The 26,632-nt window shown below is 41.4% G+C and overlaps 1 protein-coding gene and 1 long non-coding RNA gene across 4 annotated transcripts in view; one reads left to right on the top strand and one right to left on the bottom strand.

The window, feature by feature from the left end:
- Positions 1–3,428: 3,428 nt before the first annotated feature.
- The window catches only part of OGA (O-GlcNAcase), a 26,271-nt gene continuing 3,067 nt past the window's right edge, over positions 3,429–26,632 (top strand). Inside the window, exons 1-15 of one of the 2 annotated variants that reach the window (XM_053389408.1) lie at positions 3,430–3,892; positions 9,490–9,541; positions 10,723–10,820; positions 12,130–12,260; positions 12,435–12,606; positions 14,588–14,686; positions 14,834–15,118; positions 15,340–15,498; positions 16,092–16,696; positions 17,030–17,204; positions 20,528–20,613; positions 21,480–21,584; positions 22,498–22,583; positions 24,221–24,413; positions 25,494–25,653. In XM_053389408.1, coding sequence (XP_053245383.1) covers positions 3,667–3,892; positions 9,490–9,541; positions 10,723–10,820; positions 12,130–12,260; positions 12,435–12,606; positions 14,588–14,686; positions 14,834–15,118; positions 15,340–15,498; positions 16,092–16,696; positions 17,030–17,204; positions 20,528–20,613; positions 21,480–21,584; positions 22,498–22,583; positions 24,221–24,413; positions 25,494–25,653 — 2,632 coding nt within the window. In that variant the 5' untranslated portion in view covers positions 3,430–3,666. Of the gene's footprint in view, positions 3,893–9,489; positions 9,542–10,722; positions 10,821–12,129; positions 12,261–12,434; positions 12,607–14,587; positions 14,687–14,833; positions 15,119–15,339; positions 15,499–16,091; positions 16,697–17,029; positions 17,205–20,527; positions 20,614–21,479; positions 21,585–22,497; positions 22,584–24,220; positions 24,414–25,493; positions 25,654–26,632 lie in introns of both variants that reach the window. The other variant, XM_053389409.1, reaches the window with a different exon arrangement.
- LOC128414327 (uncharacterized) overlaps positions 10,916–26,632 on the bottom strand; it is a 27,820-nt gene continuing 12,103 nt past the window's right edge. Inside the window, exons 2-3 of one of the 2 annotated variants that reach the window (XR_008330644.1) lie at positions 13,008–13,067; positions 10,916–11,202 (exon numbers count right to left, since the gene is read on the bottom strand). This is a non-coding gene — a long non-coding RNA (uncharacterized LOC128414327). Of the gene's footprint in view, positions 11,203–13,007; positions 14,592–26,632 lie in introns of those variants that run through there. The other variant, XR_008330643.1, reaches the window with a different exon arrangement.

Below are 26,632 nucleotides of genomic sequence, written 5' to 3'. Positions count from 1 at the left end.
CCACCTCTGCTGCTGTTTGCTTTCCCACATATCTTCACAGGGAAGTGCTGGGTACTGCATTCAAATGGGTTTTGTGTGCCTCCCTTTCATTCTTGATATTACTGTTAAGGCTAGCAGGGGCTGTACCTTCTTATGTGCAACTACTACTGAAACATCTGCTGTGGTTCATCTCTGTGTCAATATGAAGTATTCAGACTCTTCATTGCAAATGGGATCTGAAGTCTTCCTTCAAAAGTGCAGCAAACTTGCTTCTGGTCAGCTATACAGATGCCACATAAAGAGAACCCTCTTTAAAAGTTGCTAGAGGCATTGATTTTCCAAGAATAAAATGAGGACAAATGAAGCAATCAAAACAGTATCAAAGTCTGAGTAGGGAGCTGGCCCTGATTTTATACCTAGTGTAGCATCAAGCTCTCCCAAGTTAGGTGCTGCAAGATTGCCCCCCCCCCGCAGTTGGGAATCTGAGGTGAGATACCCATGCAGTGTAACTTTCTCCCAGTTCCAGTCACTACACAGAGGCAGATTAAGGTCCAAAACAGTTTACTGCTGCAAAAGATCAGGCCTCAGTAATACAGTTCCAGATGTTGACATATGCATGCAGCTTGTAAGCTTTGCAGATACAGATACATACAAGTAGAAAATATCTATGTTGCTCCAGCAATTCAAGACATAGACACAGACTCATCGACTGACTGATGAGCTAACATGCCTTAATCAAACACACACACACACACACAACACTGGGCCATAGCAACCAGCTTTGCATCTGTTGGCTTATGTCAGACATGGGGTGATTTGTGGCCATGAAATAAATTAATGCCTTCATGTCCATTTCCTCCAACATTATCCTCCATAAATTTGTCTAATCCTCCTTTAAAGGCATCCAAGTTGGTGGCCAGCACAGCCTCCTATAGGAGCAAATTCTATAGTTTAACTATGCACTTGCATGAAGTGTTATTTTATCTGCCCTGAATCTTCCAACATTCAGTTTCATTGGATGTCCATGAGTTCTACTATTTCACCAAAAATGCATCTGTGGCCTGCCAAGGTCAATGCTGCAGCTTTTGGAGGACTGGTCATGCCACCTCTGGGGTGGGGAAGGTTGCAAAATGGAGAGATTTGCCTCTTCCCACCTCTTGCACCCTTATGATCCTGAAAGAGCAAGGGTCCTAAAACACAAATCTATAAACAGAGTGCCATCTAGTGACCAATAGATGCAACAGCATCACCCTATAACATTCACTACTCCTCCTTCTTGCATACTAAGAACTCAGCAGAAAGTTGAAATGGGTGGTCACATAACTCCCTATACCATGGATGGGGAAGCTGTGCGTCTGCAGATATTGCTGAACTCCAACTTCCATCAGCTCCAGTCATCATGGCTAGTGGTCAGGGATGAGAGCTATAGTCCAACAATATCTGGAAACCCACAGGTTTCCCATCCCTGCCCTATGGTGTGAGGAGTCATTTTCCAAGAAGAGAATAAAGCAGCTCAAAATTAAAGAGGCTCATACTTGTGAGGAACAGAAGTCATTGATGATGTGGTGTGTCTGGTACTAACACAGAGAAGCTGCCCAAAGTACCAACAACTCTAGTGCAAGTGGAGAAAAGAAAGTGGCTAGTCGAAGCGAACAGCATCAATCAGATTTCATCTCAATTGTCACACAGGTGTTTCTTTTATTTCTGAGACAAAGGCCTCACCATCACAGAAACTTTTGATCTTAAAGTTGCTTGTTTCTACACATCAGATTACGATCAACCCTATCTGAAGCCTAAAATGATACAGAGAAAAAAGCAAACAGGATGCAAGTATTTATTATTTGACAATATGAAAATGTTAAAGCCAAGCAGACATAAAATAAAGCAACAGCAAAATAGATGTTAAATCACACCCCTATGAAATTCTAAACCATCCTAAGTATTTGTAGTCAATTCAATTTTTTTAATGACTAAAAATTAAAAGAAGCCTGCCACATGGATATTTGGTAGGTAAAGCTTTCCTAGAAACAATGCTTTGCCTGTACAATTTCTGTATTATCACTGAAAGGCACCAGGGTAGGCACAGCAAAAATGCGGGACCTAAACTTTTCGCCGCTAAGATAATTTTCACGTGTCTGCTCCTCAAAAAAGGAACTAGATTTTGTATTATCCTTTCGCTATCAGCACTTAGCGTTGGGCAATATAAAAGTGTTACATATGCAAATAAAGCAATGACAATTGTACAGAAAAGCAGCAATCTTTCCTCAGTAAGGTTTGCCAGGAGACCACTATGTTACTAGTCCAAACATAAAGCTGTACTCTTGCCAAGTAAGCAACCCTGAAAAGCTAGTAAAAGACCAGCTTAGTCCAAAACATGACAAGATTCTGTCCTGGCTCCTCCTCTCACTCACCAGACTCTGTCCTGGCTTCACCTGCATCGAATGCAACCCTGCTCTGCCAGAGAGGTGGCATTTTTCAAAAGGAAAACAGTAACCAAGGGAATACGTCAGTCCAGCACATCTACCGCCATTGGAGATTATTGTTCACCCACTGGAAACGGGCAAGACTTTTCCAGGAGCAACCTAGGAGTCCACTTTCTTTTAAGAGGGGTTGGGGTTCTACAGGGTTTCAGACAGACGCCTTTCCCAGCCCAGCCTGTCGGTGTCAGAAATGGAACTATATGCATACAAAGCGTTTACTCTGCCAATGAGCTTGCAGCCCTTTCCCTGTTCGATATTTACTTCATTTTTATCCAACTTTTTAGCCAAGGAGTTTGGGCAACTCAAAGCCTCACACACACTGCGGCGGGGGGGGGGGAGCCGCCAGAACAACCCTGTGAGGTAGGCTAGGCTGCGAAAGTGACTAGGAATGTCACCGAGTGAGCTTCGTGACTGAGCGGGAAGTTGAAGCCAGGTGACAGTTCAATCACTGAACCGCCTTGGTTCGCTATTCCTGCAGCCGGCCTCTCCCTAGACGTGAGAAGCGTGAGGCGCGCCCAGTTAGCTACCCCTCAGGTCTACCGAGGCCCCAGCCTAGAAAAGTAGGTCAAACCTCAAGGCAGCGGGCCACAAGCTCCTCCTTCTCCACAGATGTGCAGCGAGGCGGAAAGTCGGCGGTGGAGAAGCCTACCGCTTTCGTGCGCTTACGCAAGACTCCGCCCCTTGCGCAGCGTTTAATCATACAAACCCCCCGTGGCTACGCTCTGCGCTTGCGCCTTAACCCCCGCTACTTTGTTTATTTCCCCTCCCGCGTGCGCAGTAGCCTCCTACGGAGTCCGTTCAGTAGCTACGCATGCGCTCCAAGTCCGCTGCTCAGAGCTGCCGTTGCTCGCCTGCGCAGTGGGCCGCGATCTCGTTTTCGCGCGTGCGCATTGACACGCCCCTCCCCCGCGAGACATGCGCAGTAAATGCCCTGCCGGTCCCTCGCGCCTGCGCGGTTAGGTAGTTTTCTCAGCCACCCTTCCCCCACGTCCTTTTCGTTCGCTCAAGCAGCTGCTTTGTTGGACTGCTCGCCCCTGCTCCCTTCGCCTGGCGCGCGGTGGGAAGGAGGTGGAGCCGCACGTGATCAGCAGCAGCGGCCCCGGTTGGCAGTCGAGCGAGCAGGGCGGTTGGTTCCGGCTCGGACCGGTTGGGGCTGGTTTTCCCCGCGCAAGCGCAGCCCGCCCCGGTTAGAGCGCAGGGAAGGGCGATGGCGGCGGACGGGAGTCCCGGAGCAGGCCTGGCGGGGATGGTCGACGAGGCGCGGGGGGAGCCTCAAGGCACACCTGGCCCCAGCCCTGTGGCTGCCGTCGCCTCGCCCAACGAGGCGTCCCCGGCGAGACCCGACCCGGCGGGCCCCGAAGCGGATCCCGACAGCGGCTCCGGAGCTGTGGGCAACGGGGGCCTTCGGCGGTTCCTCTGCGGCGTCGTAGAAGGTAAGGGGAGAGCGAGGGGCTGCGGGGCCGGGCGAATTTGCGGTCGAGAGCGAGGAGGAGAGGCCGTAGCCGGAACAAAGCATCCCCGCCTCTCCCTCCAGCGCCGTCTCCTCCTCCTCCTCCCCGCTCCATTTTCTTCTGGCTCCGCCCTGGGAATGAAACCTGGCGGCGGAGGGTTAAAACCGTTTGCTCTCCTGCGGTAAAGGCGAAGCTGCCCCTTTCAGTGCATCTGCCTTCCAATTCGCTGAATTTAAATGCTGCAAACTTCCGAGCCACATGTTGGTTCTTCCGTTCACGTGAGTGCACGCACTGTAAAAACGTTACGAAACGTGCAACAAAACAAAAACAGTTCACGGACCATAGCTGTCAAGGTTTCCCTTACCTTTTTTTAAAAGGGAAATTCCCTTATTAAGAATAGGATTCCTCGCAAGAAAAGGGAAAAGTTGACAGCTATGTCACGGACACAGTTGAAAACTAACCGCTTTCTTGTGCTCCAAGGGTTTTCTGTGTGTGAAGTAACCAGGTTGCTGATAGGGTTACAGTTCAGCTAGTGTTCTGGAATGGATAGTGGTAGTAGGCTTGTTTTCTTCCTGTGTTTTTTCATTGCCACACAAAAAGAAAGAAAAACACTGAGGTGTTTATTGATACTTACTGGTTGGTTCTTCAAGTACCAGTGTTATGCTGCCGCCTAGACTAGGAGTGGGAACCTGTAGCCTGCCCCCCCCCAAGTTGTTAGAGTCCCACCAGCCCTAGACAGTATGGTCGTTGGCAGGCTGTCATGGGAGATATGTCCCACATAATGCTCATGGGGTCTTGACTGGCAGTGAGTGACCAGGAACAAGACCTTGGGGTCATAGTGGATAGCTCAGTGAAGATCTCAGCCCATTGTGCAGCAACTGTGAAAAACGCAAATTCCATGCTAGGGATCATTTGGAAGGGATTTTAAATAAAACGGCTGATATCAGAATGCTGTTATACAAATCAGTGGTGCAACAGCTTTAGGGATACTGAATACAGTTCAGGTCACTTCACCTCAGGAAGGATATTGCAGAGTTGAGAAAGTTTCATAAAAGGTCATCCAAAATAATCAAAGGGGTTGGGAAACTCCCCTTTGAGGAAAGCATACAACATTTGGGACTTCTAGTTCAGAGAAAAGGTGAATAAGAGATAGCATAAAATTGTATAAACTATCTGTGATTTGGAGAAAGTGGATAGACAAGTTTTTCTCCCTCATACTTCTAGTACTAGTGAACATCCAATGAAGCTGAACATTGGGAGATTTAAGACAGTCAAAAGAAAGTACAGTATTTTTCCATGTATAAGACTACGTTTTTTTCCTTTAAAATAATGTCAAAAATTAGGGGGCGTCTTAGATACATCTTCCCCCTTTTTCTTAAATCTGGGTCCCCAAAATAGGGGGCATCTTATACATGGGGTGTCTTATAGGCGGAAAAATACAATACACACAGTGCATAGTTGAACTATGGAATTTGCTCCCATAGGAGGCAATAATGGCCACCAACTTTGATGGCTTTAAAAGAGAATTAGACAAATTAATGAAGGACAAGGCTATCAGTGGCTGTGATCTATGATGGCTATGTTTTGCCTCCATTATTGGAGGCATATGCTTCATACTGTTTGCTGGAAACCGCAAGAGGGATAAGTGCTCTTGCTCTTGGGTCCTGCTTCTGGGTTTCCTATAGGCATCTGGTTTGTCGCTGTGAGAACAGTAGGATGGACTAAATGGTCTGATCTAGCAAGCTCTTTTTTTTTTAATAAGATATTTATTAAGATTTTCAAAATATTACAGAATGAAAAAAGCAAACCATTAAAGAAAATAATAATAAAAGAACAAACCCCTTCCCACTGTGTAAAAAAGAAGAAAAAAGAAAAAATTCAAAATAAGAAGAGACACAAAAATGACAATAATACAACAATCCCAAACCCTTAAAAAAAAGACAAAAAAGAAGACATTTAAAAACAAATTCATTATTTTCAGATCCTTAACTGTCATTACCTTCTTTCTTAGACCTCCTCCTCCTCCCTTCCTTTGTATCCTAGATATAAATTATCCCAGCAAATCCTTTCCATTACATTACCCCAAGTTGTTTTAGTCTTATCTTTCTATAATAGAATAAACCTTAAAATTTAAAAAGCTAAAATCTAGACCTTACTAACTTCTTATAATCGTAATATTCTTTCATAATTCTTTAAGCATCTTTACTAAAACCGAGTAATTTCTTCCAACATTTTTCTATCATTCATCAACTTTGTAAAGCATACTGAAAAACAAAAACAAAAAAAAAGATACAAACAAATCCAATCTTTATCCAACGTCCCTCTCTCCTGGTTCCAGGTTTTGTCAGTCCTTGTTCCCATCAGCCTAGCCCATTAACCTGGTAACCTTATGTCCAAGGCCCTCAAGTCACTTCCATGGCCCTTCCGCGGCTCTTCTTCATATTTGTAACTGCGCTTTCCCTTATCTCCTGCTCGTAGTAACTCCAGCCTAGCTACGTCTCTTGCTCGTGGTAGCTCCAACTTGACAATGTTTTTAACCCTTTTCGACAGATCAGATCCTTTTCTGTATTCCTCGCTGCATTCCATGTAGTATTTTAAAGCATGTTTCGAGGGCCTTCCAAAGTTAGGAGCCCCCACAGTCCCAAACATTTCACAGCCCATTGCCATATTTAAAAAGTCCAGACATCCCAACATAGGGGGGTCAATCCAGCCCCCCATTTCCAAACCACGCCGAACTTTCCCTTTCCAGCTCTGGCTTTTCCCAAGTTCATTTGTCCAGTCCACAATATCATACTCCTGTTGAGTCTGTTCTGTCAAAACACACTCCTGGTTTAGTGCCTCAAATTCCTGTTCTGTCAAGACCCCCTCCTGGTTTGAATCCTGGGTAGGCTCCACATATTTTCTCACTGTCTGGTCCAAATGTCCCACTGCCTGATCAAGATTTCTAGTCAAGGTCACCATACAGTTCACCTTTTCATGTAATTCTTCCAGTAGAGCATTTGTTTTGTAGAAAGCAGGCACCAAGGCTTCTGAGTACATTGTCCTGCAAGGTCAAATACTTGTTCCCACGGTTACTCTGTAGCAGCTGTCAGTTCCCTGGAGTTGGTTACAATTTCACAAACTCCCCCTAGGGGGAAGACTTGTTTTTATTCTTGCTACAGAATTTCCTTTTTAAAAATACTTTGTCCTTATATATTCCTTTAAAATGCGAAAGGGAACAGTGGAATCGCAAAGTTTCTCTTCTTTTAGCTATCTGTCAAAAAACAATTGTTTTTGGTCAATGAGCTTCCCACTTCAGTCATGACATCCCTCTCCAGGATCAGGACGGAGGAAAATTTCTTCCCTTTAAAGTCACTTCAAACAGTCCAAAAAAAGAAATTCACAAGTTAAAATGTTGAAATCCAATCTTTTAAAAACGATTTTCTGAGCTCTAGTTTAAATTGCTTTTGCTTTATTCTGTTTACAAAAGAACGGAAGAGTGACTTCCTGTTTAGCTCTTCCCGTTCCGTACCAAATTCAAATAAAATTTTTTTAAAAGTCCGATTCTGTCCCGCTCTCAAATCTTTGTTCAATATCCAGTTGTCCAATTTCTTAGTACTCACGGGTGCTTATTTTAGAGTCCAAATTGTCCCAGGATAAAGGCAGCGCTCTCCGGCAACAGCTATGCGGCTTCGCTCCTCGGAAGTAGCGATTGACTCACAGCACCGCGCCACTTTCCCCTCCTCACTTCGGAGCCCGTTGGTGGGTTCCTTAGCGGATTGGGGGGGGCGCTAAAGGTGCCCGCCGAGTCCCATGGTCACAGGCTTCATCCGCCTGTGATTTTGAAAGGGTCCCCGCTTCGCCGTAGCGGAGAAGACCCGTTTTCCGAGGAGCCAGTCCCTCCAGTTCAGAGGGATTCCGCCATTGCTGGTGGCGCCACCCCGGAAGTCCTGATCTAGCAAGCTCTTATGTAACCTGTAAGGTATCATGTTGGCTACCTCTGAATCTGGAGAGGTGGACCTGCAGGCTTATGAAAGGCGTGTTCCTTCAGCTTGAAGATATAATCTTGTTCACAGTTGGTGGTAGAGGAGCATGCATGAATTTTGATCTAGCATAGATTTAAGCTGTGAATATCAGCCTAAATCTAAATGTTGGTGGGTTTTTTCCACCCACACAGTAGGTGTTGTTAGCTGTGGTGTTACATGATTTTTTTCTGTGGCATGTTGTAGGTTTGTGGTTTTGATGAGATCTCAATATGGAAAAGGAGGTTTATTTCCAGCTTGATTAATATAGAAAAGGGGTAGCTAATGTGTCACCCTCCAGAAATTTTAGACTGAAATTCCCATCATCCTTGAATATTGGCTATGCTGGCTGGGACTGATGGGTATTGTACTTCATGACATCTGAAGGGTATCACATTGGCTATCCCTTGATATACACACTATCTGTATGTGTGCCTACTTTGTATGGAGTTTTTGTGGGAGAATTGAGAAGTCAGATGGCTACCAGATGTTGTCAGGAATTAAATAGGTTTATTAAAATCAGTCATGATTTGTGTATATGCAAAATGCCTCTTCTAAATAGCAACTTCTATTACAAGGTGTATATATTGTCTCATGCCAGTCATGTTTGCACTTTTGTGAAAGTACAGCCAGGCACAGACATAACTCCCCCAAACCCTTTGTTCCTGGAGTGAGAAGCTTGTAATGAAAACTGCCATATTGATGGTTTTGGCAACCGGAGAAGAGCATAACAGCTTCCCACGCTGGCAGTTGTCTGAGTATTTTTGCAGGCACTGTCGGGGGAGGGTTCATTCTTACCCTCCTTACAATCATGTTTTAAAACACTCTAGCTCCACTTCTGATTTAATGCTTTGCTTTAGGGCTTAAGTTGGGTTTTAAAAAATGTGAGCTCAGGAGGCTATTATTTTTGACTGGGCTAGTAGCCTTGTAAAAACTTGTGGTTGCCAGGACCCTGCCTCTCCCCTTGTCCCTCTCCCCATGTTACTGGAATAACATGATTGTGAATTGGCTGTTTGTGGATGGGCACTTGCTGAGATGTAATGTTCAGGACCTGTGTGCATTTTTCTGTGAGCTACCCAGGTGCATGGATTCCATTGGTAACAGATTTGGAAAGGCGGCTTGTGTCATAGTCACTATGATGGCAGGCCTCGTTCACATCAGGGAAATGAACTGAGTGTACATTAGAACAGATTTTCAAAAGGTCATACTTTGCTCCAAGAAATGCATTCCAGTAGTGGTAAACAGGACATAAGTTCCAACATGTATCATGCATACAGGTTTGATCTCGCAGCATTTTACACTGCCGTACTTGTTTATATGTAGCGCTTCAGGCACTACTTAAAGGAACAACTGAGGCCTATTTATTTCAAACCCACTAGATGCAGCTTTTGACAGCTAACTTGTACAAGTTTACCTCTTTAGTTCTTACTGTGCCCTAATTAAAGTTGCTTAACAAATGTATATAATGAATTATTAAACTAATAATTATTAGTTTATTATGGCTCAGATGTTGCACTTGATATTTTGTTAAGAAGCGGCACAATATTTGAAACTGTCTACCATCAATATTTCCCACAGGATTTTATGGAAGGCCTTGGGTTATGGAACAGAGAAAAGAGCTTTTTAGAAGGTATGTGGCATTGTGTACTGTAGCATTCTAATACATAATTTGGGGGGGGGCTTATTGGGTCATTGTTTTTGTTTTGATTTTATGTATTTGATATTTTTGTGAACTGCCCTGAGTCCTTTGGGTATAGGGTGGTATACGAAATAAAGTAAGTAAGTAAGTAAGTAATAACAATTAGTCGTAAAAATAAAGAATTTGTTTAGTGCAGAATTAAGGCATAGGTTCTGAAAACTAAAGTATGGGAGGAGAGGAGGAGCCAAAAGATCATAGAAACTTGAGTGGTTTTTGCTTTCAGTGACTGTTCTAAGCTAACTCATAATAAATCAAATCAAACCTCTGAAATTCAATTTCTATGCCGCTTTTCATTCAAATGAATCCCAAAGTGGCTTCAGTTAATAACAGTGTGATAAAACAATACAGATGCAGTATAAATCATATAAAGTAATTAACAAATCATCAGCAAAACAATTGCTATATGTAAAACACTGTTAACAAAGCAACAACTAATAAGCTAAACATCACAAAGCAAAAGTAATATATGATTAACAAATCAATACAACATGCAAACAATATCAACAATATTAATAAAATAAATAAGCAGAATCTAGCAAAAATCATTTATATACCACTTAATATTTCAAAAGCTCTGAGCAGTGTTTTTAAGTTAAGAAAATGAATAGTGTCCCCCAGTTTCCAAGCATATCACAATCAATATGTCAGTTTATTTTGCAACAAACGTATGGGCATTGGAAAATAGAATAGCACCAATAATGGATTTATAGTGACTTTCTGTGTTATATCTTGAATTTCCTTGAAAATTATCTGCCAGAATGGTTGCATCTGCACACTTTCCCACCACATAAGATGCACTGTTCATACCACAGTCCCTCCAGCAAAGCAGTTTCCCAGGATGTACTACCACCTGAAAAAAACCTTGAAGTAACATTTTTAAAGAAAAATAACAAAAAGTAGCAGTTTGTAGAACATAAAGCATCTAACCATGGTCACAGATTTAGATTTGTATATTTGGTCCTCTTATTTATCTTCCTTATTTGTTCAGGTGTACCATTCTTGCTTTTTCTCCCTGGGGTGTTGCACAACTTGCATGGTACTCTTGGCTATACAATTAAGCAATGCAGATTTGTACAATGTATTTCAAACAACATTTTAATTTTGCTTTGTAGACTTCAGAAATGGGGACTGAATGCATACCTATATGCACCAAAAGATGATTACAAGCACAGGATGTTTTGGCGAGAAATGTATTCTGTGGAGGAAGCTGGTAATTAACTTTATTGCATTTTTAAATATATATATTCATTGAATTACAGTTGTTTCCACATTTGGATGGTAAATTAAAAGTGAAGTTGAGAGGGGTAAGCTTTTTGTTGTTTTAATTAGAAGATGCATTAAATAACTCTTAGAGGCTTTCCTGCCTAGCTGGATGAGAGAAAATCAGTGTTCTGTTAAAGTACACACAGATAATTTTTTAATATCCTCCCCAACCCAACAGTCCAGTTATGGAACTCAAGACAGTGTACATAGGATTATTAGGTGGTCCTCCCATCCAGACACTGGCCATAGCCAGACCTGCTTAGCTTTAACAAGGTTGCTGCATTATATCACCTTGAATGATGCCATGGGATGATCCCTTTGCCTCAATGCTAGGGAGAAAGAAGACATATTCAACAGTGACAACCCACAATGCTTCATTAATGGAGGGGAGAACAATGCCTGTGCTCCTAACTGACTTAGTTTCTTATTATATCAGCCTGGTACAGATATAGCACAGTCTTTTCTCTTCTAACCCTGGTTCATGTGCTCAGCATTTTCCCCATCATCATCATCATTTCCTCCAATTCTTTCATTTTCAGAGCAAGCTGTGGTGCAGCATTACATTTGCACCAGCATTTCTGTGAACCACACTTTGCAAATCCATTTCTGTTGCAGCTGGACTGCCACTTCCCCACTCCCTTTCTACAGTGTCATCTACCACCTAGAGTCCTGTGGGACAGATTCCAGAAGAGAGAGGTTGGCTAGCAAAGACACCAGAGCCTGCTCCAGCCAGAATTGCTCCTGCCCCCTAAGTAGCCTGTGAAGAGGCTTTTGATGAGAAAGTTACATTAATGATACAACAACAATATTAAAAATATATTTCATTATATGCCACTTTGAAAATATTTGTATCCTGAAAGGTGGAATATAAATAATTGTAGTGGATAGATGTGATTTGTGCCTGACTACGTTAGTAAAAATGCCATTGTAACACTGGAGCTGCCCAAAATATTTTAATGTCTAAGACAGAAGGAATCCTTTGTTCCAAATTGACATGTGCAACTTGATCCTATACATGCTTACTTAAAAGCAGATCCCAGTTTCCCCACATTTTACCGTGTGTGTGTGTGTGTGTGTGTGTGTATGAAAGAATCAGATGGAGGACTGAGTATGTTTTGACAAAAAATGTTAATTATTCATATTTCCTTGCCCCTTAAAAGTATTTTTTGCCTGCATATATTGAAATGTATTCTGATTAATGAAATGCCTTAACTTCATAGTTGCTTGTTGCTAAAATAGTTGGCTTTGATTTCTAGAGCAGCTCATGACTCTCATCGCGGCTGCTCAAGAATATGGGATAGAATTTATCTATGCTATCTCTCCTGGACTCGATATTACCTTCTCAAACCCAAAAGAAGTTTCTACATTGAAACGCAAGCTGGACCAGGTATCTTATATTTATGTATATTATAATTTTAAACATAAATGAGAAATTGCAAAAACACTGGATAAAGGAAATATGCCCCTACCTGTGTTGCACTCTAGGTGGGGTTACATTCCCTAGCTTTTATGTTGTACAATATTAACAAGTGTTAATATTTTTTCTTCTTTATTCTGCTAGGTTTCTCAGTTTGGCTGCCGATCTTTTGCACTGTTATTTGATGATATTGATCACAATATGTGTGCAGCCGACAAAGAAGTGTTCAGTTCCTTTGCACATGCCCAGATCTCAATCACTAATGAAATCTTCCAGTATCTAGGAGAGCCAGAAACATTCCTCTTCTGTCCCACAGGTAAAGTAACCATGCAGATACTGCATTTTAACAAGAATGAGGTCAAAAAGCCTTCTGTTCTTGTCCCCTTTCCTCTCACGGCAAACCTTTCCTGATGGAGGGGTTGGTGAAGAGAATTGCCGATTAGACACCATTCCTTAAAGGGCACCCTGAACATCTTCAAACAGTTGGGTACAACCCTCCTTTCTGTCTTAGCCACACTTTACTTGAACTTGTTACAAATTTAATAGCAGTCTATGGTAAACTGGGTGCATGTTTATGACTTCTAGTTGCAGGTATGCGGCATACTTTTTCACACTGTCTGAATATTTTTTCTTCGGGAGTTTGGCGGGGGTGAGATTCTAGCAGGTTTGCCATCTTAGTCTGTTGTAGTAAAAAGCAGTTTTAAAAAATTTACTTACATTGTGACATAAGCTTCTGTAGAGCAGATCTCATTTCATCAGATACAGGAAGGCCCACTCCTATAAAGTCACAGCATACAGAGCCAATGAACAGGTTCTTGTCTTAGTATTTTTTTCTGTTGTGATCACTCTGAAATCTTTGGGTGAACAGTGTATAAATTTAATAATAATAATGATAATACCTTGGAAAGAGGAAGCAGAGGAAAACTGTTGAACGGTTAACTTGTGGTGTCATGAAACGAACAATTGCTGGTTGTAATTTGTGTTTTGCTATTGTTGATTGTATCCAACGTGTTTTATGAATCACAACGTATTCACTAGACTCCTAAGTGACTTCCAATATGACTTTCCTCATCAACGGATTAGAACTATGTGCAATGAAGGATTACATACACTGAATACACAGAGAAGAATAAATTATTAAAAATAAAATACAAACGGTGGGGGGGGACAGAAATCTAATGAATAACATTTTCCTGGGGAATGGCTAGCTCCTAAAATTGCTAGTTTTGGAACTAGAGCGTAGAAAATTCTGTGAGGGGCTTTCCTTCCTTGCCATTTCCTTCCTTTATGTACTTACATTATGTGAAGTGTCCTTGGCATAAGTTCATACATATTCTCTGTTGCCCAGGGTCTGGTGCATGAATTACTTTATTTGCCAAAGTACTTGTAACACTTTTGGCTATTCCCCAACAATGATGTTGAGCTAACCAAAGGCTCATTGCATAGATAGACCCTGCTTTCAGTCTTGCCAGGTTGTACATAGGTATGGTATTAAGATAACCTTACTGGAGATTCTCAGACTTACTTCAGAGCTTAAATATAATCATGCACATGTAGCAAAATAACAGAGTTCCAGACTTGTTTTGGCAGGCATGCCTTCTTAAGAATAAATTTCTGCAATTCTGGATTCAGCTTTTTGAGCATGCATAGCTGAGACAAACCTGCTCAATTCCAAAAGGAAGGAAGAGGTAGAATCCCTACTTGACAGGGAGGGAATGGAAGTAAAATGGGCTTACGGCCAGCTACTGTGGAAACACCTGAACAAAGGTCTGGAGAAGATGGCAGTCTCAGAACTGTCAAGCCTCTGCCCAGTTACCAGTCAGTTGGTCCCAAAACACAGGTGATCAAAAGAAACAAGAAGAGATACCGGCAACATATCCCAGTTGATAAGCAGTAGCCAGGATCAGCTCTAGCACTTTTAAAAGAAGCACCAGTAATCAGATCATTGAGTCCCAGTAACCTCTTAACTGTCAGAGTGTCCCTAATACCTTAAGCCTTGGAGGACAACGGGAATGAGCCTTTTGGAATTTAGGAAGGCACTTGCATTGTTGAGAATGTTTATGGATTACTGTGGGAGTCCCTAAAGTTGTGTTGTTGTGACATTTTATTTTTTGCCTTTACATTTAAACACTACCTCAACCATTGCAAGAGTTAACAATAAATTTTTTTGCATAAAAGCAAATCTGTGAGAAATGACATGGTAGGATATTGGGAACTGCCATAATCATCTAGCAGTGCCACACACAAGAGAGCAAAATGTGATAGTGGGTTTTAACTTGTATTTTTCTCTGTTCCAGAATACTGTGGCACTTTCTGCTATCCAAATGTTGCTCAGTCTCCTTATTTACGAACTGTAGGGGAAAAGCTGTTACCTGGAATTGATGTGTTATGGACAGGTGAGCATTTTGCTTTGTTGAGGTTGATACTGCCAACTCAGTTCAGCATTCTTATTAAATGTTTTAGTATGCTGCTTAAATTTTATCATCCTAGCCTATGGCTAATCAATAAACTCATTCTGAGTCAGTTGTGAAACTACATTTTAGGTCCCAAAGTGGTATCTAAAGACATTCCAGTGGAGTCCATTGAAGAGGTTTCAAAGATAATTCGCAGAGCTCCGGTCATCTGGGACAACATTCATGCCAATGACTATGATCAGAAAAGGCTGTTTCTTGGTCCATATAAAGGTCGATCAACGGAACTCATCCCACGCTTAAAGGGAGTCCTGACCAATCCAAATTGTGAATTTGAAGCCAACTTTGTTGCTATTCACACCCTTGCAACCTGGTATAAATCCAACATGAATGGAGTAAGGAAAGATGTTGTGATGAGTAAGTTGATCAGAAGTGCTCAGTCACTATCTTAGGAACAATGCTTTTAGAAATAATATAATAACCTTAATAATTTAATAATCTTAAATTTTCACTTTGATGAAAGGAGTTTCAGGAAATTTCATCTTAATAAATTAGTACTTTTGTCTTTAAATGCAAATACATGGCAGCCTTTAACCTTGCTCTTGAATTAATATTCTGTTTCTTAATAATCTGTGCAGCTGACACTGAAGACAGTACTGTTTCAATTCAGATTAAACTGGAGAATGAAGGCAGTGATGAAGATATTGAAACAGATGTTCTCTATAGCCCACAATTGGCCTTGAAGTTGTCATTAACAGAGTGGTTACAGGAATTTGCAGTACCTCATCAGTACAGCAGTGAGTAAGCAATTTTGGTTTTGTCTTGCCTACAATATTGGAGTGAATGAAGAATATTATTCAAACCAAAAATGTTTTTCTAGAGTTCAGTAAAAAAAAATCTGCTGAATATAATACTTCAAAAGATTTCTGCTGTTACAGTTTCATTATGCATCAGGAACAGTTTTTGTTTTAAAAAATTCAAAGGAACTGACTGTTTCTGAGTGACAAGTATATTTTCCTGAAGCAATGTACTTTGTAAGAGATTCTGTGTCGGGTGTGGGGGTGTTCTCAATTTGTCTTTGTTGGGAGAGGACACTATCAAAAATACTGTATTGAAAATATATGTGGAATTGCATTGCACCCGATATAATTTGTGCATCTGAAGGGATTGTTCTGAATTACGCATCATATTTTGGGTACATGCAAATGTATTTCAGGAAAATGCACAAGTGTTGTGCCTTTTCAAAATATGTCTAATTGCAGAAAAATAGACACTTGCATGTACGTGTATGTCATTCAAAGACATGTTCACAAGTTATTTATATATGTGAAATTTGGTTGCATGAAAAAGCTGAGTAGATATGACAGAATTTTGTCTGCTCTGTCCGCAGGCAGACAAGTGGCCCATAGTGGCGCTAAAACAAGTGTTGTGGATGTGCCTCTGGTTACACCGTCCGCTTTAAATTCTACCACTGTGATTACTACCGTTTACCAAGAGCCCATAATGAGCCAGGGAACTGCACTAAGCAACGAATCACAGGTTCTGGTCAAAGAGGAAGAAAAGAAGCAACTGGATGAGGAGCCAATGGACATGGTAGTGGAAAAACAAGAGGATTCTGACAAGAATATCAATCAAATATTGACTGACATTGCTGAAGCAAAAATGTCAGAAGAGTTAAAACCAATGGATACGGATAAAGAGAGCATAGCTGAATCAAAATCTCCAGAGATGTCAATGCAGGATGATTGTGGTGATATTGCACCTATGCAGACAGATGAGCAAACGAACAAGGAGCAGTTTGTGCCTGGTCCCCATGAGAAGCCGCTATATGCAGTAGAACCAGTAACTCTAGAAGATCTACAGTTGCTTGCAGACTTGTTCTATCTTCCATATGAACATGGAGTCAAAGGGGCCCAAATGTTACGAGAGTTCCAGTGGCTCAGAGCAAACAGCAGTGTTGTTAGTGTGAATTGTAAAGGAAAGGACTCTGAAAAGGTGAGTGACTGCATTGTTTTCATTTGGTGTAAGTGTGCATATTTCCTATTTGAAAAAAGCACAATAGCAAAAGAAATAATGAGCAACTGCATTGGAAGTCTCTGAGCTGAACCTAGCCTGTAGATAATTAAGAATATCATGCATGTAGGCTGGTTGGTGGTTGAGTGTCTTGTGCTGTAGAATGTATCTTCATGCTTTGAATGTGTGCACTACTCGTGTGTCATCCTGGCTAGAGATGTAAAAGTCAATAGGTATTGTGATAATATCCATCTAGTTTCATCCTCAACATGAAAATACAGTGTATGAAATTTGTTCCTTTTTATCTTTACTTAGATTGAAGAATGGCGTGCTCGAGCCGCCAAGTTTGAAGAGATGTGTAGCTTGGTGATGGGCATGTTCACTCGTCTTTCAAACTGTGCCAACCGGACAATCCTCTATGACATGTACTCATACGTCTGGGACATCAAGAGCATCATGTCTATGGTGAAATCTTTTGTGCAGTGGCTAGGTATGTTCTTTAGGAACTAGTTAGAGCGGCAACTAGCATAAATGCTTGTCTTTAATTAGCCCATGGAAAAAATAATGTCAATTGAACGTTTTTATATTATGGTCGCTTTGACCCTAAATCCTTCTTACTTTTTCTATTATTGGTCGCCATTCATGTTTCACTATAGACTGGCAGTAAAAGTGACAGTGGACATACGTTGAATATCTCTCTTGGTCTTGAATTTTTTTTCTTGGGCTAAGGAACATAAAAGTTGATCTCTGAAACATAAGTTTTGACTCAGACTGAATGCACACTGGACTATAATGCAGTATTTCCCGGCCTTGTTGCAAAATTGGAAATGACACTATGAAATGTGACCATGCCTCAGCTATCTGCTGCTTGCTCTGTCTCAATAACGTTATTGCTGTCTTCAACAGAACAATTGCAGATGTGACCTTTCAATGGGCCTGGCCAAGAGGGAGCCGAGCCTCCCAGCCCTTTCTCTGCGCATGCGAGCTTTAGCATAAGGCTATTCTGGTGCAAAAGTGATTTGCTTTAACATTCGCAAGATGACTGATTTTGGGCAAGGGAAGAAATTCCAGAGCTCTGAAGTCTGCTTTCATACCAGACTGTTCTCTAAAGAGAAATCAAAGAGCCTTTTTTGCCTGCAGCCTTTTTTAAATTACACGGGGTTTTTTTGGAATAGCACCAGCATGGCCTGGGTTCCTCTAGTGACCTCATTTCACTTTCAGGTTTCAATCCAACTGTAAGGAATATGCTGTGGACTTGCTTGATGCACACAGCAGGCAGCAACGCTGATGGTTTCCTGTCACAATTTCTGTAGTTGTCACAAATCTCATAATAAACCTCTTGCACCATACTGGATCAGCCTACAGTTCTTGGATCACTTGAAGCTGTAATCACTTGTATACATTCATAAGTATTCATAGGTCGTATTGAGCTAGTTGCCAAGATATCCAATATTGCATTTTGCTGTTACTCAGCAGAAGACCATATGGTTCTAGCAAAAAAAAAATTAGGGCTTAGTGCAGAGAGGTTTTTTAAGTCGGTGCATTTCCCACTAAATAAATAGGAAATAATTCAAAACTTGAGCCTTAGAATAGAGTTTGTACCTTCATGAGACCTATTTCTTTGTCTTTTTCTTCTCCCCTCAGTATTGGTTCAGACATTATAGATTGTTTAGGGAAGAGGAACAGGAAGGTAGAATCAGCCAACCCCTACAACAAGATTGTCAGCCCCTATTTTAAAGGCAGGAAGGGAGGCACACCATACTTCTAAGTGGTATATTTGGTTACCAAATTACCCATTTTGTCAAAGAAACAGATGGGAAACTAAATTGTGCATTTCTCCTGGAAGGAGCATTAAGCAACTGCAATGATAAACATGAACTTGATTGACCATAGATTTCAGCTGTGAGGTTGATTTGCTTTTGAAACATTTCCCAATTTTTGGAGCAGGCTGCTGATCATAGCTGCCATTTTCTTTCATAAGGATGGCTTCTCCCAGCAAAAGTACTTAGTGCTTGCTACCCATTTCTGACACTATCTGGTAGTACAGTACATTTGTATATTCCACTGGATGCATCTACACCAAAAGAAACTGTCTCGCCGCAGACCAAGTGAATTCTTGTAGCTGAGATCTTGGTGTTGCTGTTTATTGAGACCATTCTTTAGTTTATATAATTACTTATATAGTCATAAAAGTTGCTTCTCATTTGATGTGAATACAGAAGAATCACTAAACTGGAATGGTTTAGCCATTGAATGTTGATACACTTGGTGGTCCGCTGAAGGCTGATCTCTATACCCTTTCTTTCAATCCAGCTAGCATTCAGTTTATGAAACTAGTGTAGATAATACTACTATGGATTACTAATGCCTTCTACTGTCTTCTTCCCCAATGTGTGCAGATGGGAGAATCTTCAGCACAAGTATCTACTGCTATTGGATGGACCACGCCAGATGCTTTCAGCGTGTCGTGATTAATAAATTTAAGATGGGAAGGTTCTGTCCATGAGGCAGCTCAGATTAGGGCAGTAGGCACAGCCTGAAGTCACATTTGCGCAGCGACTCAGGCATTAACTCTTGATTTTCATTCATACAGCTCTTCATTCATGCAGCTCTGTAAAGTGTATAATAGCTGGAATGCTAGTTACGGTGTAGTCTCAAAGGAGAAGTACTCCAAGTAACTAGCGAAAGGGTATAATATAAAGCCTCTTTAATGAAGCACTTTGATGTGGAAACACAAGAAACTCTAATTGACATGTTTTGAGTCATCTCAAACTTGCTATTTTAAAGGCTTTCTTTCATAATTGGCTAAGCATTGATATCCAGCTTGGTTCACTTTGAGACTACCTAGCTAGTATGACACATTCGACTGTACTGATCTGAGATTGTTACTTGAACAGGAAGTAGATCGCTGTCCACAAGAGGAAACAAACTTGCGCAGCTTATCTTATCAGAAGACTAGGCAGGTTACTTTAATCCCCGCATCAACAATTCACCTGCCTATCCCCTCTCAAAGATGTTAGTTATGCTAATTGGTTGTATAACTTGGCTATCAAAGCTGTTATCAAAGCTTAGCCATTATTAAAAAATATATAACCTTCTTACTAAATTGTGCAGAGGGCTTTAAAGCCCTTGCCACAGCTGGCTGTCAGGAATTAATGGCATTTCTTACATGGTTGAGGGTGGGTAAAATAAAATACTGTAACTGAGGCTGTTGTTGCCTAGATTGGGAACAATATGTGTGCTGTGGTTACTGTTGTGTAAGCAGAGCTACGGAAGTGGACAGTATTGGTTTCTAATCTCTTGAAAAAGAAGTATCTGTTCCACATAGCTGTTTGGGCTATTCCATCCCACACCAAACCTGGTTTTCTGGCAAGATTCAAACAATATGAAAATGTGACTTCAGACAGGTCCAAGTATTTCCATGGGGCTGTGATAATGGCTTATTATCTATACCTTCATCAATGAAAATGTGAGAGCTGTTCCATGTTCTTAGTGATGAAAGAGAAGGACAAGGAAAGCTCAACTCTTGGAATAAATATTATACCTGTACAGAACGGGGCATACTGGCTTTTTACAGTATTGAATTTTCTGCTGTCTAAGGCTATCGTCTAACTTCATTTTATTAACAAAGAGCACAAAGCATCTAATCAGGAATCTACACACGGCAGCATTATCGCAGCCCCTCAAGTTCTTGGATTATAGCTCAGTTAGAGAGCTTTTCCTACAAAGTGTGTATTAGCTTGTTGGACATTTTAGCATCTCAGGACAATCCCCCTTCTCGTAACGTTCTCCGCTTGGATCTGATCTCCACAGGGTGTCGTAGTCAATCTTCAGCACAGTTCTTAAGTGGAGACCAAGAACCCTGGGCCTTTAGAGGTGGTCTAGCAGGAGAGTTCCAGGTATCAATATGAATTCACAACTGAATGACATTGTCTTTGTTTGAGAAATCTTTTATTGCGCGTCGGAGGACTGGAAGGCTTGGTCTGCCGAAGGCTTTCTGGTCCAAACCCAAATAGCCTGACAGCTTTGTTTTTAAATAATTTTCCTCCCATTTCTACAGTAATATCACAAGGAGATGCTGCCATTCCCACGCGCCTGCGAAGCGCTGCGGCTTTTAGTTGTACATTTCACATTGTTTCTTTGCAGGTCGCACAGCGTTTTTATCTGCGCCCGCAATTGCACAATGCGCGCCTGCTTGTCTGCCGACGAGAACTCCATGAGCAAAGAAAATACGATACTGTGTATTCCAAGATCCTCTCTAAGCAAAACTTGTAGTTTGCGTTCCTCATAATCCAGTTGGCAAACCAGTCCAAAAGAAATGTTTCTTCTGTGCCTGAATTTGCTCATGGATTTTTCAGGGGCTTACTTTCTTCCCCCTCACAGGTGCTCTCTGCGCACAGCCAATTGAGTCAGCATGTTGTTTTGGGGTTAGTGTCTCCTCTGGCCAGTTAACCCTCTTCAGACCAAACCTTTCCTCCTGACATGGCTATGTTAAGCTGAGAGCATAGATGAGATTTGGTGAAATTATACTAAAGCAGAAATGAGTTTAATGTAAACTCCATTAAGTGTTGTAACAGTTGTGTATCGTTAAAAAACTTCTGTTCAGATAAAATGGAAAAATGGTCCTTACATTTGTAAAGCCTACAAAACCCTACTTCCCTCTGGGGTGCCTGCAGTAGCAAAAGTTAACTTGGGAGTCTGCAATGCACGCCCAGGAATGTATTGCATCTTCTCAAACATTTACACTAATTTTTTGTTTTCACAGCGTTTGCTGCCTATTGAAGGAGCAAATGACCTCTTTTTTCAGCCACCTCCTCTTACTCCAACTTCTAAAGTTTACACCATCAGACCCTATTTCCCTAAAGATGAGGTAACCCATTTCTTTGGTAATTATTGTACACAGTAATGCTGTTTGGAGGAGCATGTTGATAAAAGCAACTGTTTCTCTATATTTTGTTATTCTGTGAGTCTTCTGAATGCCTAGGAGAGGTGTGGTTCAAATGGGGGAAATGTAGCAATATTGAGTGGCTTACTCTGGGTTCATGGAAGTATCTGGCAGCAGTATTATTAAAAAAATCTTTTTCCTAGATGCTTTTTATGTGATCCCATTTATCAAAGGGAATATAAATAGGAAAAGCCTTGGGATCCCAGCCCAGTTGACTGCCTTGATAACACTGAATGAGTTTAATGTAAACTACTGATCACCAAGTACAATGAATAAGGAGTGACATAATCCAAATGCATGTTAGCCTGAACTATTTGGAAATAATACATAATCTCAGAAGCATTGTAGAATAGCTCAGGAAACATAGTAAGCTGCCTTGCATTGAGTCAAACTATTGGTTCATCTAGCTCATTATTGTCTACCCTGACAAGCAGCAGCTTTCCAGGAGATTCCCTGCCCTACATGGCGATGTTAGGGAGTGAACCTGAGACCTTGTGCATGCAAAGCAGGTGTTGCAAGCCCTGAGCTCTGGCCTTTCCTGTTAGGTTATTTATCTGACGCATTTGTACTGTGTACTTCCTCCAATGTGACTTACATGGAGTTATTTTAGTTTCAAGGCACAATGAATTCCACGTGGATTTAAGCCTGCATTTCCCTAGGCCGTCCAATATGCCATCCACTACCTGTCCAATATGAGTTGTTGTGGAGGCATGGAATACAATGAAGTAGTGAGGATGCCTGTCAGTTAGTAGAACAGCAAGGCTTCCTAAGCAACAGTTCAAGTGTATGTGCTGTGGGAGGGAAAACTCACACAATGAATATTTCTATATGTCTTTAGGCATCCGTGTACAAGATCTGCAGAGAAATGTATGATGATGAAACTGATCAGCCTTTCCATAGCCAGCCGGACTTAATTGGAGACAAGTAGGTATACTCTTGAAATAAACTGGAATTTGTTGAATTACATACAGTGGTACCTCGGGTACAGGTGCTTCAGGTTACAGACTCCGCTAACCCAGAAACCTCAGGTTAAGAACTTTGCTTCAGGATGAGAACAGAAATTGCGCAGCAGCGGCATGGCAACAGCGGGAGGCCCCATTAGCTAAAGTGGTAGCTCACGTTAAGAACAGTTTCAGGTTAAGAATGGACCTCCGGAACGAATTAAGTTCTTAACCCGAGGTACCACTGTACTGTATTCATTTAGTAATAGTACTCCTTGTGGGTGGCTAATCTTTGGCGCTCCAGATCTTGGAGCCCAGCCACCATCAGCAGCATGGCCAGTGGTCAGGGATAATTGGAATTAGCAGCATCTGAAGTGTCACAGATTGTCTGTCTCCTGGTATGCCTCTTGCTATCAAGAAATGTAAATACAATATTCAAAACAACTGGGAAGAGCAGGAAACATCCATGCCTTGCCAGCTGACTAGAACACACAGGTTTTGTAAGGCTGTGCTTCACATGTTCAATTTGAATCTGAATTCTAATCTGAAAGATGCTCTCCGTTCTGGCTTGAAGACAGACTTCCAAGTTCTATAGACTTCTTGCAAATTTGAGTGCAACTCAGCAAACACTTGATAGGGGAAACAAAATTTAAGGAACAGAACAGAATTGGCACCAATCTAAAGTAGCAGAAAAAATAAAAGAAGTTTCCTTTGTGTAAAACTCCAGACATTCTTCTGAATCAAGTATGAACCCCTAGAGATTAACAGCTAAGATCTTCACACCCTGCGGATGCAGGTCAGGGTATGAAAAAAGGAATCTGTAAACTGTTCTGCTACTGGTATCCAGCCTTTAATTTCTTACGCAGTTAGTACAATGCAGTGCTGCCAAGAGATCATGCTGAGTCATGGCAAAGATTTACTGAAAACCACCTACATTCTTGCTGTTTCATTGATCAAACTGTGTATGTGGGGGGACGACCCATCCTATAAGGTGATCCTGTAAGCTTCAGACATTTTATTGTTCAATGAAGGTAGTGCAGCTGCAAATACTGTGATTATATGTTTGTATGGATTGGCCATTGAATATACTAACTGTGGATTGTCGTGTAAGCCTCCCTTTTCACTCCCATTTGAGGCTTGCCAATTCTCATGATCCCCAATACTGTTGTTTTTTAACTATTTTTTTTAAAAGCATTAAACCGTTTGAGGAGGAGTAGGGAAGTTGGCTTTACTTTGTAAATTTACAGCTGAAACTACTGTCCAGGCTTTAGGCATTTACTCACATAGTTCTCTTCTGCTGCCTGGAGCAGCCGTCTTGGCTGTTGGTAAAACCCACTTCTGCACTTTTTATAATCCCTACTAATTCATTATAACAATTCCCAATTCTGATTACCTTTCCATAATACACTTAATTTTGAAACCCCCTTGGATAGGTACTTAGCCACTTGTATGTTCTACATGATGCCTGACTAACTGGCATTTAAAAGTACTAAGTCATAGTTCTTAGACTTGTACAACTTGCAACCGTGGTTCATTTATTCTCCTGTGCTCTTTAACTGTTATGTAGTTTTGTTTGCATCAGTTATCTTTGGGCTCTACTGACTATTCCTTTCTTCTCAGGCTAGTAGGTGGTTTGCTGTCCCTCAGCCCAGATTACTGCTTTGTCCTGGAGGATGAAGATGGCATCTGTGGCTATGCACTGGGCACCGTTGATGTAACTCCTTTCATTAAGAAATGCAAAATTGCCTGGTTTCCTTTCATGCAGGAGAAATACAGCAAGCCAAGCAGTGATAAGGAGCTATCAGAGGCAGAGGTTAGTTATGCTGGCGTATGCTTGAATTGTCAAATTGCTGTTTTTAGGCTTTCATCCCCTGTTGTCTTTATAATCCTAGGAAGAGTAGGGGCAATTTATCCAATTTATTCCAATATAGAGGCCTCAGACGCATGACACTGTGATAGTGTGATGGCCAAGTAGTCTCTAGAATTAGTTTCTCTCTGTGCCTTTATAAATCCACACTTACAATTATCTCTAACATTGAGTTATATTTCATTCTTACTACTTAAACAGAACAATTCCAATTGATAGCTTTATATCTAGCAATATGTAATCGTAGATTATATTTTACAGTGTAGTTATGGTTTGACATGAATCATAGAATAGGCAATGTAGCGTGTTCATTAGATTTCAGAGACTCCCTTCCTGATCACAATATTATAAAAGCTCTGGGAACAGTGCCTGGGAGAGGCTTGATGAAAAGCCTCACTTCTTTTCACTGTCCGGAACCCAAGCATAAATCATCTAACTGCCAATCTGTCATGACACTCAGTCCTTTCCCCTCTTTTAACCACTGTGATATTTGCATTTAGGATAGAATAGCTAACTTAGCCTGATATGTTTTAGATATACAATTGCTGCTGCTGCTGAATTTAGTTTCTCTAAATTTATTTGGATTTGAATAAACTCATTGCATTATTTTTGTTTTGCTGAGTGTATGCCAAAATAATGGCTATCTTTATTGTACCTTGAAATAAACTAAGATTTGTTACTAGCAATTAAGGTCTGCATTGTTTAAAAATGATGTTTTTTATCAGAAGCTTAGAACAGTAAAAGAGAATATAGTCTTCAAAAGGGAAGTTCTTCTGTTTTTCCAGCACCAGCCACCCAGTTTAATCTGTATACTTATCTCTAATTACTTAAAGAATGGTACTGACCAAATCTACTGTACTTAGCTACTTTAGCTTTTTGTTTAGAGATTAATGTGGTTGTCAAGTGAATAGGCTAATCCAAGTCTGTAGAAAGAACCTGTTCAGCAAGTGCACACAATGTTTCCAGCATAGATCACCGAACATTTTTTTTGATGTTGAAAGACTATTTCTGTTGTGCCTGTTGTAGAAAATTATGCTGAGCTTCCATGAGGAGCAAGAAGTTCTGCCAGAAACATTCCTTGCCAACTTCCCATCACTGATAAAGATTGATATCCATAAGAAGGTGACTGATCCAAGTGTGGCTAAAAGCATGATGGCATGCTTGCTCTCTTCTCTGAAGGCAAATGGTAAGCTCTTATTCCTGACTCTTGTAGCTGTTGGGATATGAAAGGCAACTGTAGGCTCCTTACTAAGTGCCTATGGCCGTATTTGAACTAGACCTGGGCAATTTTTCAATATATCTTTCAAAATCGGTTATGAAGTCCACATCACAATAACGGTTTCATAAAATGTTATCTGGCAAACATTGCGATTTTGAGAAAACTGTAGCCAGCCAATGTTTCTTAGTGCCTCCGCTGCCTCCTGCAGGAGCAGTGAGCGACTCACAAGAGCAGGCTATGTTTCTTTGGATTGTGCAAGGAGCCCCAGCTCAGCTCCACTGCCTCTGCAAAAACAGGTGACAATTCTGAAAGTAGCTGGAAAAGCAGCAGCCAGCCAGCAGCAGAAACTTATCAGCCCTCACAATAGACTTCTTTCGATTTTGCAGCAAGCCCTGGCTCAGCAGGCTAGAAGCCAGCGTGACAGGCCCCTAGGTGTGGTTTACAGAGGTGCTGCTCTGAGCTGGCTCGGGGCTTCTTGTTGGGAGCCCCCTTTGCCCCTTCCTTGCCCCCATGAAAGAAGAAACTATGGCTTTCTTCAGAGCAAGAACCAAAAACGTTGCCCTGTCATTTAACTCTTTTTCTTTACTCCTGTCCCCCCTTCCACCTGTATGAGTACATGTGCTAAGCGTCTCTCTCCCCTCTGATGCCTTTAGGGTGCAAGTTGCTGTGTAACATTGCTGGTTCACCCTAAATAGCTTCCTTCATATAAAAAAAGGAAGTTTTTTAAAAAAAAAATTAAGGATGCTATCTTGTTGTTTGCTTGCCCTTCCTCCTTCCCTTGGATAAAAAGAGAGAGAGATTGGTGGGATGGGGGCTTTTGGGGGGCCCTTCTGTGTCACAGTAGGGGGAAATGAAGGGGGAAAGATTTGTTTCTGCCTTTATGCTGAAATGGGAGATTGAGTGGTGGTTGTGCAAGCAAATGTATGTCTACTCAGAAGTAAGCCCT

Source organism: Podarcis raffonei, chromosome 5, assembly GCF_027172205.1.
Source record: "Podarcis raffonei isolate rPodRaf1 chromosome 5, rPodRaf1.pri, whole genome shotgun sequence".
Classification (NCBI taxonomy): domain Eukaryota; kingdom Metazoa; phylum Chordata; class Lepidosauria; order Squamata; family Lacertidae; genus Podarcis; species Podarcis raffonei.
Note: the sequence above shows the minus strand (reverse complement) of the source record. Positions and strands in the feature narration are given on the sequence as shown.